At 37.9% G+C, this 15,424-nt stretch overlaps 1 protein-coding gene across 1 annotated transcript; it reads right to left on the minus strand.

Annotated features, from left to right (window-relative positions):
* Window positions 1–341: 341 nt before the first annotated feature.
* Window positions 342–1,478, minus strand: LOC149568589 (aspartic proteinase nepenthesin-1-like). Its single transcript, XM_089816749.1, has 3 exons — window positions 1,457–1,478; window positions 1,288–1,399; window positions 342–1,221 (listed from the first exon to the last, which is right to left on the minus strand). The coding sequence occupies exons 1-3, from the start codon at window positions 1,476–1,478 to the stop codon at window positions 342–344; spliced, it is 1,014 nt and encodes a 337-aa protein (XP_089672875.1).
* Window positions 1,479–15,424: the final 13,946 nt, after the last annotated feature.

Raw genomic sequence — 15,424 nt, forward strand, 5'->3', positions numbered from 1 at the left:
CTTCAGCAAAGCTGGCAAAATAAAACTACATTATTATATATAATTATTAATTTCTGCATGCTTAAGAGATTATTTACGTTTGAATATTTAGTGAAAAAATCTTGTTAAACTGAAAACCAAGTTAAATTATAAGGATTTATAATTACATGGGAGACAAGATCACTTATTACATTCGAAAATGAATGGAGACAGCCGACGGTGAAGAAGAGTAACAGGGAAACTCGAAAACAGAGCAAAGGGGAGAGGATAACGAAACCGCAAGAAGCATTCCAAGTTGAATTAAAATGAGAGAGAGAGAGGGAAGGAGACAGAGAAGAGGAGAGGAGGAGGATAACGAATGTTCAGAGAGAGTCGCACTTGGTGGGCTTGAAAGAGAGCGTGTTGTGAGCATCGTTGTAAAGGATGTGGAAGTTTTGCTGCTGTATGTTGCCGAAGATGGAAGGAATGTTCCCCGAGGGGACGCCCAACATTGCGAGGCAGGAGAGGTCTTGAGACACATGAATGAAAAAGTTGTCCGGTGGGAGCTCGTAATCCACGCCGCCTTTGAAGTTGAAGGTGAGGGTTGGCAAGGTGAGGTCCTGAGTGGACGATGTCCCATAGCAGAGATCCAGGCCCGTGGAAGAGCCGTCCACAGGAGTGAGGTGAATGGCGGACTGAATGGCTTCCTTGAGAGGAGAGTAGGCAGCCTCGTCCAGAATGGTCACTGCGGTTCCGGAGTCGATGATCATACCTCCGCTGCCTTCCGATTGCAGATCAAAAGTTCCGGGAGGAATATCGACGGCCTTACCATTGAGGGTGATTCCTGTGACAGGAATGTACCAGAAAGTGGGAATGACACTGCTCTTAATGAGCGACATAGTCTTGCCTCCGCTCAAAAACGAGAGGGCTGGTCTGTGAAGAAGAGTCGGTGATGGACAAGAGAAAGTAGGAGAACATGTTTTCTGTTTTGGAACCGAGCTGTGAGATGAGGGAGAGACCACCTCTTCCCAGTCCCACGAGACCGCCGCCCTGAGAGAACCCCTGCCCTTCGTTGTCATGCCCGCATCCAAATGCAACGCCTTTAACCTTGCTGCTGCCAATTGACAGTGTCTCCGAGGCCAGGTCACCGCTGGTGAAGGAGCCGTCGCCATACTGATACATGAGGTACAATCTGGACTGCATCCCATTTGTGTACTCCCCAAGGCGTCGCACAGAGAATCGCCGCAGAGAATTGTGGAGAAACTGGAGGGCTTGGAGGGGTTGAAGATCGGCGTGGGCTGAGAGAAGCACTCCTGGCAAGGCTTGCACTAAGTCCAAATCAGATCACTCCCCGTGTCCACAATCGCTTCGAAGCTCACAGAGGGCGTTCCCACTCCAACGCTCATCAGAAATTCTCCGTCGCTGACTTCAACCGGCGTCTCTGTTGGAAATTAAAGTCAATGCTTGCTGTTTGTCCTCGAGCCCCATGCCCATCTACCTTGTCGGTTCACCGCAGGCATTATAGATGGCAGGCATTCATTTTGGTAGGTGAGATTTTTTGAATCTGGAAATGAGAGGGAAAAACGTTTTAGGTAAGAAGACAAAAAGGAATGTTATTCATTCATTTAATATCAAGTGCAGATCAAGCAGGGCAAAAAGTTGCAAAGAAGAGCAGTGGAAGAAGATCAGCAGATCCAGTCGTCAGAGTGCTGAGAAAGAAGTTTGTTTATTTCGTGCCTGCAGTTGCACATCTTCTCTCTGATCATTCTGTAAGTTTATTGTTCATTGGATTCGACCTGTGAAGCAGTGATTGCTCCAGGCGTTTTTGTATGCAGCCATTAGAGCTATAAGTTTAAAGTTTGAAGTATTGAAGTCGTTTGAAGTGTTAGGGTAAATTCAGGGTTTTCTGGTTGAAGCCGAATGCTCCCAGATCTTGTATTGTTTTTAAATCAAAGTTAAATACTAAGCAAGCAGACATACTCAAATCTATTGTTCTTCCTCTCTACATTGCATTTGAGAAGATCTTTGTTGAATATTTTTAGTTCTGAGTCTCTGTTTTTAATCGTGAAAAGTTTCACGTGATATCCTGGTCACTCGGCTTGGCCCCTGTTTTCTCCACAGTGGAAGCCGAGCTCACTCGGCACCTTCCCTTGCTGAGCTCCCCTCTTTGTGCCGAGTTCGCTTGGCACCTGTTGCCTGTCATTCGGCACCTTCATGTGTCGAGCAAGTGCCGAGTAATTTCTAGCACTCGGCACCTTCCTGTGCCAAACACTTTTCTTAAGTGCCGAGCAACCTGCCACTTGGCACCATCAAGTGCCGAGTAAAACTGGCACTCGGCACCTTCATGTGCCGAGCAACTTTTAAGTGCTGAGTATAAATTGTTTTAGGTTTAGGGTTGTGAGTTAAAATTTTTAATCAATATTTCTCACATGGTATCAAAGTTTTGAGGCCCCACATCCACAGTGAGTTAGGGCATTTATTTTTTCTTGGGATATTTGACATGGCAGGAGATGCAGGAAAGATATGGCAGCAACCACTATCATTTAATGGGTAGAATTATGATACATTTGCAAAGAAGATGAAGACCATTATGGTAGCAAATGATTTGTGGGAGTTTGTAGTTAATGGATTCAATGATGTGACTGATCCAACTCAGTATGCTGCTCTCACAAATGCACAGAAGACTCATTTGAAAGAGTCAAGGAGGAAGGATGCTAAGGCATTAAGTCTTATTGAAGCAACAATGACGAAGACTATTTTTCTCAAGATTGCAGCAGCAAATTATGCAAAGGAAGCATGCGATATCCTTGAGATGAATTTCAAGGGGACTGATAAAGTCCGTACTGTAAAGCTACAGAATATAAGGAGGGAGTTTGAAAACCTTCAGATGAAGGAGAATGAATCAGTTGCAGACTTCAGTTCAAGGACCTCCAATGTGATTGACCAACTGAAGTCAAATGGAGAAGACTATCAAGAGCAGAGGATAGTGGAAAAGATTTTGAGGAGTTTACCTCATAAATATGACCATTTGGTCATGACAATAGAAGAGGCAAAAGACCTCACTACTTTGACAATGGATGAGTTGATGGGTTCTCTTTAAACCCATGAGTATAGGATCAATAGATCCACATCTTCTTCTACCCAAGAGCAAGCATTCAAGGCTCAGTCAAATCCAAGAGGACGGGGGAGAGGAAGAAATGGCTCAAGCAAAAACTCTAGAGGCAGAGGCCGAGGAAATGGAGGACAAAGAAATGCTGCAGCAGAAAGCTCAAGAAGAGCAGATGGAGCAAGTACCTCACATAATACTTCAAGAGGAGGTAAGAAAAATTACAATTCAAATAAGAGTAATGTAGAATGCTACTACTATCATAAATATAGGCATTATGCAAATGAATGCTGGAAGAAGCAAAAAGATCAGTCAGGACAAGCAAATGTGGCTGATGTGAATATGGGAAGTGAAAACACTGCCTTCATCATTTGTAATGTTGGTGAAGAAGGAAGCCCTGAGGTTTGGTACCTCGACAATGGATGTAGCAACCACATGAGTGGTAATGAAACTTTGTTTTCATTCATTGACAAGAGTTTCAAATCAGAAATTAAGATGGGTAATAATGGAACCCTACCAGTTGTGGGCAAAGGATCTATTATGGTCCGCACCAAGAAAGGTGAGAAAAAGGAAATACAAAATGTGTATTTCGCCCCTGGTATGAAGCACAATTTGATGAGCATTGGTCAGCTCATTCAAAATGGATACAAAGTGCTGATGGAGAATGACATGTGTGTCATTCAAGAAAAAGATGGGAGCAAGAACCTACTTACAGCAATTCAAATGACCAAGAACAAAATGTTTCCCTTGAGGATTGAAACATGTTTCTCATCTCAAGTTTGTGCTGCACCTCCCACACAATCAGCTCTAAGGAGTGTGATTGAAGACCCCTCACGGCTATGGCACCTCAGGTATGGTCATCTTGGCTATGCTGCTTTATATTTATTGTCAAATAAAAGAATGGTAGAAGGTTTGCCACATGTAGGGAATTCTTGTGACAAGTGTGAGGCTTGTATTTTGGGTAAGCAACATAGGCTTCCCTTTAATTTTAGAAATTCTAGGAGGGCTAGATATCCATTAGAATTAGTGCATGCTGACCTAGTCGGTCCTATGCAAGTTACTTCCATTGGGGGGAGTACTTATTTCATGACATTCATTGATGATTTTAGTTGTAGGACATGGGTGTATTTCTTAAAAAATAAATCTGAAGCATTTGAAAAATTTGTAGAATTTAAAGCCCAGGTTGAAAGAGAATGTGGACACTATATCAAGGTCCTTAGATTAGATAGAGGAGGGGAGTATACCTCCAATTCTTTTGTAATTTTTTGTAGTAAATATGGCATTAAGAAAGAGCTCATAGCCAGCTATACACCACAGCAGAATGGAGTGGCTGAAAGAAAGAACAGGACCATTGTTGAAATGGCAAGGAGCATGATGAAAGAGAAAGGTCTCCAAACTGAATTTTCAAGAGAGGTTGTGGCAACAGTTGTTTACCTAATCAATAGGTGTCCTACAAAGGCAGTCCATGAAAAAATTCCAATGGAAGCATGGTCACGAAGAAGATGGACAGTTGAACAGCTAAGGGTGTTTGGATGTGTTGCATATGCACATGTGCCTAAAGAGCAAAGGCAGAAATTTGATGACAAAGGTGTGAAATGCATTTTCACAGGGTACAACCCAAAATCAAAGGCATACAAATTGTATGATCCATTGAACAACAAGATGATGCTTTCAAGAGATGTGAAATTTTTTGAAAATTAGTCTTGGTATGGTTCAGCTGATGAGTCACCGAGCACTTCTAGTAAAGTGTCAATTATGAGTGAAGAGGATGCTAATGAACAGCAAGAAGAAGGAGCAAATAGAAGAAAAGACAAGTAGGTTCAGATAGTGCCGAGCTCCTCTAGGCATAACCGAGTGTCAGTGTCGAGTACCAGTGAAGACTGAGCTAGTCAGCAATGCAGCAGCAATGAAGATTCTAATCCCACACTCTCCTCCCTATTACCAAGAAAGACCAAGAGTCTTAGGGAGATATACCAAGATGAAAGGTATGAAGATTATGATGAAAGTGTCAATTTCACATTATTTTCTCATAGTGATCCAATATATTTTGAGGAAGCTATTAAGGAGAAGAAATGGTGTAATGCCATGGATGAGGAAATAGATGCTATAAAAAGGAATGAGACATGGGAGCTAACTGAATTGCCTCCCAAGAAGCAAGTGATTGGAGTGAAATGGGTCTATAAGACCAAATGCAATGTTGAAGGCAAGATTGATAGGCATAAGGCAAGGCTGGTAGTCAAGGGCTACAAACAGTAGTATGGAAGAGATTATGATGAGACCTATGCCCCAGTTGCAAGAATGGAAATGATGCGTGTTGTCATAGCAATTGCAGCTCAGCATAAGTGGAAGGTATTTCAAATGGATGTGAAGTCCGCCTTTCTAAATGGTGTATTGAAAGAAGAAGTGTATGTGGAGTAGCCACTAGGTTATGAAGTTGCAGGTGAAGACAATAAAGTATATAGATTGAAGAGAGCTCTTTATGGGCTCAAGCAAGCTCCACGAGCATGGTATAGTAGGATTGACTCATATTTGATGAGCAATGGCTTTAGCAAAAGCAATGGTGAGCCCACTCTTTACATCAAGGCATCAAATGGTAATGTGTTGATTGTTGTCTTGTATGTAGATGACTTAATTTTTACTGGTAATGATAAGGCTCTAATTGGTGAATTCAAAGAAGCCATGAAAAGTGAATTTGAAATGACAGACCTGGGTCTCTTGAAATACTTTCTAAGCATAAAAGTAAAACAAATGCATGATGGCATTTTCATCTCTCAAAAAAAATATGCAAGGCAGATCTTGGAGAGATTTAAAATGCAAAATAGTAAGGCAGCCCCCACACCAACAGCAGTAGGTCTGAAGTTGAGCAAGGAAGACTCTAGCAAGAGAGTGGATCCAACATTATACAAGAGTATGGTTGGAAGTCTAATGTATTTGACAGCAACTCGGCCAGACCTAATGCATGCAATAAGTCTGATTTCTAGATTTATGGAAACACCAAAAGATTCCCATTGGCAAGCGGGAAAAAAGATCCTAAGGTATGTGAAAGGTACCAAGGGATTTGAGATTTTGTATACTGCATCAAATGATGATTTCAAGTTGGTGGGATACACAGATAATGATTGGGCTGGAAGTTTAGATGATAGGAAGAGCACTTTCGGATACATGTTTCATATGGGATCAGGTACAATTTCATGGGCATCCAAGAAGCAACCTATTGTTGTTGAATCTACAGCAGAGGCTGAATACATTGCAGCAAATGCAGCAGCATGTCAAGCAATTTGGCTAAGGAGGATCTTGACAGATTTGAATGAAAGGCAAGAGGATGGAACCACAATTTATTGTGACAACATCTCTTCAATTGCATTATCTAAGAATCTAGTCTTCCATGGGAGAAGCAAGCATATAGAGATCAGATATCACTTCATTAGAGAGTTGGTGGAGAGATGGAATTTTGCAAGTCTGAGCAGCAGCTAGCAGACATCTTTACCAAGCCATTAGGCATTGGAACTTTTGTGCACCTAAGACAGAGTCTTGGTGTAGTTGATTTGGATCAGCAGTGATCCTTGTTTGTGGGTCTCAGGACAAAGGGGGAGTGTTGGAAATTAATGTCAATGCCTGATGTTTGTCCTCGAGCCCCACGCCCATCTACCTTGTCAGTTCACCCCAAGCATTCATGGACAGCAGGCATTCATTTTGGTAGGTGAGATTTTTTGAATCTGAAAATGAGAGGGAAAAATGTTTTAGGTCAGAAGACAAAAAGGAATGTTATTCATTCATTCAATATCAAGTGCAGATCAAGCAGAGCAAAAAGTTGTAGAGAAGAGCAGTGGAAGAAGATCAGCAGATCCAGTCATCAGAGTGCAGAGAAAGAAGTTTGTTTATTTCATGCCTGCAGTTGCATGTCTTCTCTCTGATCATTCTGTAAGTTTATTGTTCATTGGATTCGACCTATGAAGCAGTGATTGCTTTAGGCATTTTTGTATGCAGCCATTAGAGCTGCAAATTTAAAGTTTGAAGTATTGAAGTCGTTTGAAGTGTTAGGGTAAATTTAAAGTTTTCTGGTTGAAGCCGAATGCTCCCAGATCTTGTATTGTTTTTAAATCAAAGTTAAATACTAAGCAAGCAGGCATACTCAAATCTATTGTTCTTCCTCTCTACATTGCATTTGAGAAGATCTTTGTTGAATATTTTTAGTTCTGAGTCTCTATTTTTAATCGTGAAAAGTTTCACATGATATCCTGGTCACTCGGCTTGGCCCCTGTTTTCTCCATAATGGAAGCCAAGCTCACTCGGCACCTTCCCTTGCCGAGCTCCCCTCGTTGTGCTGAGTTCACTCGGCACCTTCATGTGCCGAGCAAGTGCCGAGCACTTTTCTTAAGTGCCGAGCAACTTGCCACTCGGCACCATCAAGTGCCGAGTAAAACTGGCACTCGGCACCTTCATGTGTCAAGCAACTTTTAAGTACCGAGTATAAATTGTTTTAAGTTTAGGGTTGTGAGTTGAAATTTTTAATATATATTTCTCACAGTCTCAGCGTCCAGTTTACATCTTATCAATCCCTCTATCTTCTTCGTCCGTCCCTTACTTCGACCCACAGCCGAACGAATTCTCTCAGCGAAGCTCAACTCTCCCTCTGATCTGCGCGTCATGTTCACCCTTACTTTAACATTCTCATCGCTGCTGGACTTGGGCCAAGCACTAAACAATCTGTCCGCAGAGCACGATATCATTGGAATAGCAAAGCATGATATCAAGACCACAAAACCCAACACCTTTGGACAGTACTGCATTTTCTCTTTTCTTTTCTATATCTGCAAACCTTTTTCTTCCCCCATCGACTCCACTCCATACGCTGTATATATAGAGAGTCAAGGAGGAGCCTTAAACCAAATTTAAATTCAAATTCAATCGTTGCTGAAATTGATACTGCTTTTTGACTCTCCTCTCAACAGATTACCCAACTTGTTCCAGTAACAAGTCCGATTCTCTTATTTAGATGGGCTTGATTGGATGAGTTTATTCAATTCCACCTTCTCTATCTGATGCGCTTGATTGGATGAGATTATTCAATTCCGCCTTCTCTATCTTTGACCGCTTATCATCTCTAGAATAGAATTGTTCTAAAGTAGGCTAAACCGCGCTCTCTAAAGAAAATGTGATCTATTTGTCTGAATATTGGAAAATGCATGTCATTTTATATTTGTATTATTACAAGAATTCACCATTCAACAATTCGGTCTATGGTTGCATTGACTAATAGACATTTATTTCATCATGTTTCAAGACAAATATCAATTAAATATGGCTATTTCAATATGATCAAAAGAACAATATTCGTGTCATCTTCAATGGCAAAAAATAATCATACATGTACATCAGAAATTAAGAAATTAGATTAGCCATATGCCCCAAGAGATGTTCGAAAACAAAAGCACACGACATTTAAGGTAAGGCAAGAAATTTCTCATGGTCAAATAGATCTAGATACATGATGGGAAATAGAAAATTAGTAGGCAAATAAATAACGAGAGTGGAAAGTAGAGCTAGACACAAGATTGTATGCGGGAAGATTTTTTATAATAAATAAAGAAAATTCAAACAAGTTTAGCAGGAAATATATATTTTTAAGTTGAAACACTCAAAGAGACATGGAGGAAGTTGAAACTAATGTCACATTAGCAACTTACTTGGCACATTATATTTATTATTATTTAATTTTTATTGTGCCATAAACAAATGTATATAAAGCACCATAATTTTGTTCTTTTATTTCCATTAGTGTTTTTTACATGAAACTCCATTCTTTGTATAGGCTTCATTGGCTTTTTTATTTTAGAGATTTAATTGTATACAATAAATTCTATGAATATATTGTACATAAAAATTTAGGAAGTGCTTGTATTGGCCAGTAAGTAGAAAATTCTTATAAATTAGATACACATTTAATGAAATATAGGCATGAACATATGGTTGTATGAAAAATGGGCGTGTTATCAAAGCTTGTTAAAGATTAAAAAATAAGTACAAAACACATTAAAAAATATAGATAAAATATGCATATATTGATTGATGTAAGGAAGGAGGTACATATATTAGTAACACAGATCTAGATATAGAACTAAGAATGTATAAATGTATCAAATAACTGTCCCAAAGACATAGAAAGAAAATTGGTAATAGTTGATTATATATAGACATCATTGTTCTCATATCATCATCTTCATAGTAGTTAAATTCATTACATTTCTAATCCATTATTTTTCTCTTAATTTTTACTTCCTTGTATTTTATGTCACATGTTTCTCATCCTTATTATATTACATGGGATAAAAAAAAATGCTATGCATGTATTTAGAATGCACTTTTTTCTTCCAAACTCATTGTTATGTATAAATTAAAGGTGTGAAAAGGATGCAAATTTCTTATACTATGTCCTATTAGCATTTTGGCTGATCAATTCTTCTTCTTTTTTAACAATTCTTATTCTCTTTTTCCATTAGCTTATTCTCTTTTAGGAGAACTTTGCATTTTATTTATGGTATCAACTTCGAGTGATCCCACAATAGTGGGTGCCACTTTTGTGGCACAAACAATATTGAAAACGGATGAAAATTTCCAATTTTCATATGTTCGAGTGAACTATTGTGTTCACATGAACATTAAAGAGACATTTGTGCATACATTCATTTCATAAAGGTTTGTGTGAACATAATTAAACATAATTAGGCATGTTTGCACAAACATCCATTCAACTAGGGTTCGTGCAAACATAATAAAACTACCATTTTTACTTTTATTTACCATTTACCATTTTTATTTTCACTTTTATGGTGAAGGAAAAACACTCTAGACATTGGAGCACACGTGTCGAGGGTGCTGAATGAATTATGTCTATTTCCTTGAGGTTTTTGTCATTGTGCTATTTTGGGTTTGTTTATATGTGATTATTTGAATATATTTTTTATTTTTTTAAGTTTTCAAAAATATGTTAGTGTTAATTTAATATTTTTATTGCTTATTAATGTCATTTAATTATAATAATTTTTTGTTTTATAATTTTTTTATTGGTTAATTATATATTAGTGTTATTAGAAAAACATTAGATAAAGATTAGAAAATATTATTGCCATCATCAACACAAGTTGCAATGGAAAGGGAGCGTACCTTCAATAATGCCATATCAATGATTAAAACACATGGCAAGCTTTCAATTTTCTTCGTGGGCGTGAGGACAAGGCGCTCCATAAAGGGATTTCTTGGAAAGATTGTATGTTGATATGCATTAATATTTTAATTGTCATGAGTATTGATTACTTTTGAAAAAGTACATAGAGGGTGGATTTAGTGAGATGTAGAGAATGGTCTACTAATGATCAAAATGACAAGTTGTTGAATTCTCGCATAAGCTACAAGTGGTGACGGCCATTTACAGATGGAAAGAGATCACTCACACATGAAACATAGGGTAGTTTCTTATTTTTTGGGAAACCTTGCAGAATTATGATAGTTATGCACTATGTTTTCTTTTTAATCGTTGAGGCTTTTCATTTTATATTTGATAATTATCAAAGCTACAACAAGACTATGTTGTCTAAAGATTTGGTGGTTAAATTGGGTGACAACATGGGTACTAGTGATTGCATTGATCTAGTGGGTGTGGAGGAATGTATTAATAGAAGTGGTGTGGTGATGGTTTACATGCAAGAGGGCAGCCTCTTACCATATATGGAGGGTATGGTGAAGCATAATGAGAATGTCTTGATGCAGCTCTTCCAAACTTGGAAGGATAGAAAGGTGACTGTCAATGGAATAGGATTTGAAATCTTGAAACAAACCATTGTGAGGGTTGGATAATTTACTATAGAAGGAAAGAACTGGTGGAGGCAAGCCAAGGATAATGATGAAGCCAGTTTGTGAAAAAAATTCAAATTCAAGGAGGAAACAATGTGAATGCATAGTGGGTTCTCATGGGAAGCCCTTCCTAAGCCTTGGGACACCATTTTATATGAGATTATGTACTATATCACCCTTGAGGACTACTTTTAGGTAATATATTATTATCGTTTCCCTATTATGAATCACTTCAGGAATCTAGACCATATTTCCTACTTGTTTCTTTTGTTGCATTCACTAGAATATTGTGTTTATAAGGCTAGGAGTAAGCATGAAGAGGGTAAAACTTTCAACCTTATCCATTAGGTGCTTATTAAAAAATTGTATATCCAACATCTAGCCCAAAATTTGCCACTCTTGGTTAACCCTCTGGCCTCTATCACCCCACAAGTCTCCTTGGACCCTAGCCCTTACTCTAGCCACAAGAAATTCAAGAAAACCCAACGCCTTAAGGTCAAAATTGACCCTAAGGTTAAAATTAGCCTCATAGAGTCAAATTCAGATACTAGGAAGGGTACACAAAGTGCTAGGAGAACCAGTGAATGTCTCGAGTTGGAAAAAATAAAGTTCCCCCCAAACATGACTCCACCAATGATTCTTCTGAAGGTGATGTCAAACTTGCAAGAAAGAAGGGACTACCTTAGGACACCAAGCCTATCCCCAGGCCTCTTAAACTCTCCCATATCTATGACAGTCTCAAGGATACTTGGACTAGAAGTTGTGGGGGGAGGGGGGTGGGGGGGTGTGGCAGGGGGAAGATACCACATCTCTAATGAAAGAAACCCCCAAAGTTGCTTGGAAGAAAGGTAAGCATAGCCATAGTAAGGAGACACTAGAAAGGCTTAAGTAGTCTATGAAGGACATGGCAGACAATCAAACTAGTATCTGCTAGAGATTTGAAACTTTGATTGAGTTTTCCACCAAGTTCATGCACTCCACAACCAAAACCCTCTAGTTTTTTCAGGTGAATAAAGAGTAGAAGGACTTGGGAAATGCTATTGAGACAACCCAATCCATCTATGGGCTTCTGGTGGAGGACTGGCTAAAGATTATCTTAGACAAACTAGTTAAGTTGGAGGGGGAGGATGTGGATAAGGATGTGCCTAAGGATAACCATGGGTAGGAGGAGGTAGCTACCCCTAGATCTGGTGTTTATTTTTGTTGTTTTTATGCTCATACCTGTGAGCTTGGTACCCCATGGGGTTTTATTTTTTATGCTTATGTTGATAAATGGCACTAATAGCAACAATTTTTTAAGGTTTTGTTGGTTTATTTTATAGTCTTTTCTACATATTAGTTTAAGGACTAATAATATTGTTAATTTAGCTATAAATATATCTTGTTTTTGAAAGTTTTAAGTTGGCATCAATTAGATCACTTGGAGGTAACCTTCAACTGATTTTTCTATGATGGTGGATGGAGGGATTGTTCCCTTGTTCATTTATATGGCTATAGATTGACCCTATGCAATGTATACGACAAGTGGGAGATTGTTGAGATTATGTGTGTTGCACACATTGTATAATATTTCTATATTATATTATTATGTAATATTGTATCTAGGAGCACCTAGATGGACATACAACATGTCAAGATTCCAATGGGATATACTTGATGAGTTGTATTTTAACATTGTGATAATAAATTTCATATACTTAATTTAATATTGGGGAAAAGAATTAAATTTCCAATAGTAAATGTGGGGTCAATGGGTTAGGTAGCACATGGTTTATGTAATACCACTTGGTGGTTTTTTGGGACTTGCTACTATATAAGTAGCCACAAAGGTAGTTGTTGTGAGAAGAAGAAGACAAAAAAGGAAAGAGTCAAATAGGACAAGGTTTGACAGGTTAGCCAAGGGAGCATTTGTGAGGGTTGGAAGCATGGCATGGGATGAGTGGATTCATGCTTGTTCACACGGATTGCTTGGTTGTGGCTATGGATTTAAAGGCTTCCATGGTTGTATTGCAATGGTATTTTTGTCTGAATAATATATCGTGATGGTTGCTTTTGGAGGATGCATTTTTCCCTTAATGAGGGTTTCTTAGGGTATATCTTGTGTCACTTTTTTGTGGGTATGTTATCAATTCTCTTGCATGTGGATTTCAATTGCATATTCATTTAAAATCTATTATGGGTTATGTGGAAATGATTATATTCTTTGTTGCATGTTTCCTTACATGCAGGTAGATCATATATGTAATAAGCACCTTGAAAAAGATCTCTCTGAGTATATACAAAGATACATGTTTACAAGGAAAATAAAAAAATATTTAGATACGTACCTCTTCTTGCCCTTGAAGAAAATTGTAGAGCTAGGGCATATAGATCACAAGGGCACAACACAACAATGAAATCACAACGCAAGGACACTACATGACAATAAAATCATAGAGAAAGGGAACAACACAACAGTGAAATCATAGAACAAGGTCATAGAAATAAAATGTAGAGATCATTAGGGCACATCAACAAAATGCACTAATCACAAAGGCCATGACAATTTTCACACCTCTCCACCCTCATTCAGAGATCTTGACCTCTTTCACATGTAGCTCTCCAAAATCAAAACAAATGGAAAATTATTGTTGTTGTTGTTTTTTTTTTTTTAATGCTTATGACAGCATTGTAATTACAACTCTGACATCGGTATTGTGATGGTGTCAGTGACAATTGCAAAAAAAAACATGAAAATGATCACAAATTATACTGTCATCAAAAATTATCATCACAATTTGACCCCAAATATTGTAGTGATATGTTGGTTACACTTGTATTATCACAAAAGATAACAATTAAGTCCTTGATCTCTTTCTTTATACTTGACAATAGTTACTTGAACAACACAATGTTGGAGCAATGGACTACTCTAGAAACATATTCTACTTGTGTTGTAGGCCAAGAGATGCAGTTCTACTTCTTGCTTGACCAAGATACTAGCCTCTTTCCAAGAAAAAGTGATCCTCCACTAGTGCTCTTTCTATCATCAACACTTCCTGTCCAATCTACATCAGTGAATGCCTTCAAATCAAGGTTTCCTCATTTCTTATACCACAAATCATAGTCTTTAATACCGTTCAGATACCTCATGATTCTTTTGATTATCATCATATGATTTTCTTTAGGATTAGTAGATAATCTAGCCACCATACCAACTGCTAGTGCTACATCGGGTCTTGTGTGCACTACATACTAAAGTTTTCCAATCATTGATCTATATGTAGTCTGATTTACCTCCTTGGAATTGTAATTTTTGGAAATCTTGTGTCTAGTAGACATAGGTTTTCCAAGTGGTCTATAATCCTCCATTTCAAACTTATTTATCATCTCTTTGATGTATTTTGATTGAGTAATACAGATACCATCATTCGTCTATTGAATTTGTAAGCCAACTAAGAATTTGATCTCTCCGAACATTGACATTTCAAATTCCTTACTCATTTTCATAGAAAATTTTTTACACAAATCATCATTTCTAGTAAATAATGTATCATCCACAAAGATTTCTGCCAATACAATCTTCTCATCTAGTCTTTCTTTGATGTATAGGTTGTTGTTCTCATTAGTTCTTTGAAAACCAAATTTTATGCAATAATTATGTAACCTTTCATACCATGCTCTAGGGGCTTGTTTGAGACCATACAAACCTCTATGTAGTTATCAAACCATTTCCCTTTTGCTAGGATCAATAAAACCTTTTGGTTTCTCAATGTAAACTTCCTCTTCTAAGATTCTATTCAAGAATGTTGATTTCAGATCCATCTGATATACTTTGAATCTTTTGTGTCATGCATATGCAAGTAGTGTTCTAATACCTTCAATTCTAGCAATAGGAGAAATTTTTTCTCCATAGTCAATACCTTCCTCTTAAGCATAACCCTTACAAACTAATCTTGCCTTGTTTCTTGAAACTTCTCCATTCTCATTCAGCTTACTTATGAATACCCATTTTGTGCCAATTACATTCTTGTCCTTGGATCTAGGAACAAGAGACCAAGTTTTATTCCTTTCTATATGATCAATCTCTTCATTCATTACCTCTATCCACCTTTCATTTTTCTAATGCATCTTTGACAATTCTATGTTTAAATTTAGTTTAAAAACATGTACCTTTTAATTTGTTCCTTGCCATTGTACCTTTTGACTAATCTATAATGATTTTCTTGGGTACATGATGCCTTTTGACACATCCAACAAGTCTGGGATCCTTCTTTCTAAATTTACTAGGTTCACTATAATCTTCTGAATCATACTCGGGTCCTTCAGACTGTGACTTAGGTTGCACTAGTTGCAATTTGGGTTGAACTAGTGATTTTGGGGACTTGGGTGGTGAAGACTGCTAACTACCCTTTGCTTGCATATTAGGTAAAGTATCATGCTCATAATAAGAAAAGTTTATGTAGTCTTTAAGTTCTTTCTTTCTTTTTTCTTAAGACTCTTCTATAAGCTCATTAATCTTTACATGTG

This window comes from Cupressus sempervirens, chromosome 3 (genome assembly GCF_028749045.1).
Source record: "Cupressus sempervirens isolate cs-2001-9-10 chromosome 3, ASM2874904v1, whole genome shotgun sequence".
In the NCBI taxonomy this organism is placed as follows: Eukaryota; Viridiplantae; Streptophyta; class Pinopsida; order Cupressales; family Cupressaceae; genus Cupressus; species Cupressus sempervirens.

Excerpts from the sequence above, each read along its gene's own strand:
- LOC149568589 (XM_089816749.1), bottom strand. The coding sequence starts at position 1,478 with ATGCCTGCGGTGAACCGACAAG. Across the intron at positions 1,400-1,456 it reads GCCTGCGGTGAACCGACAAG|AGACGCCGGTTGAAGTCAGC; the intron begins GTAGATGGGCAT and ends AATTTCCAACAG. Across the intron at positions 1,222-1,287 it reads AGTGATCTGATTTGGACTTA|TTTCTCCACAATTCTCTGCG; the intron begins GTGCAAGCCTTG and ends CAAGCCCTCCAG.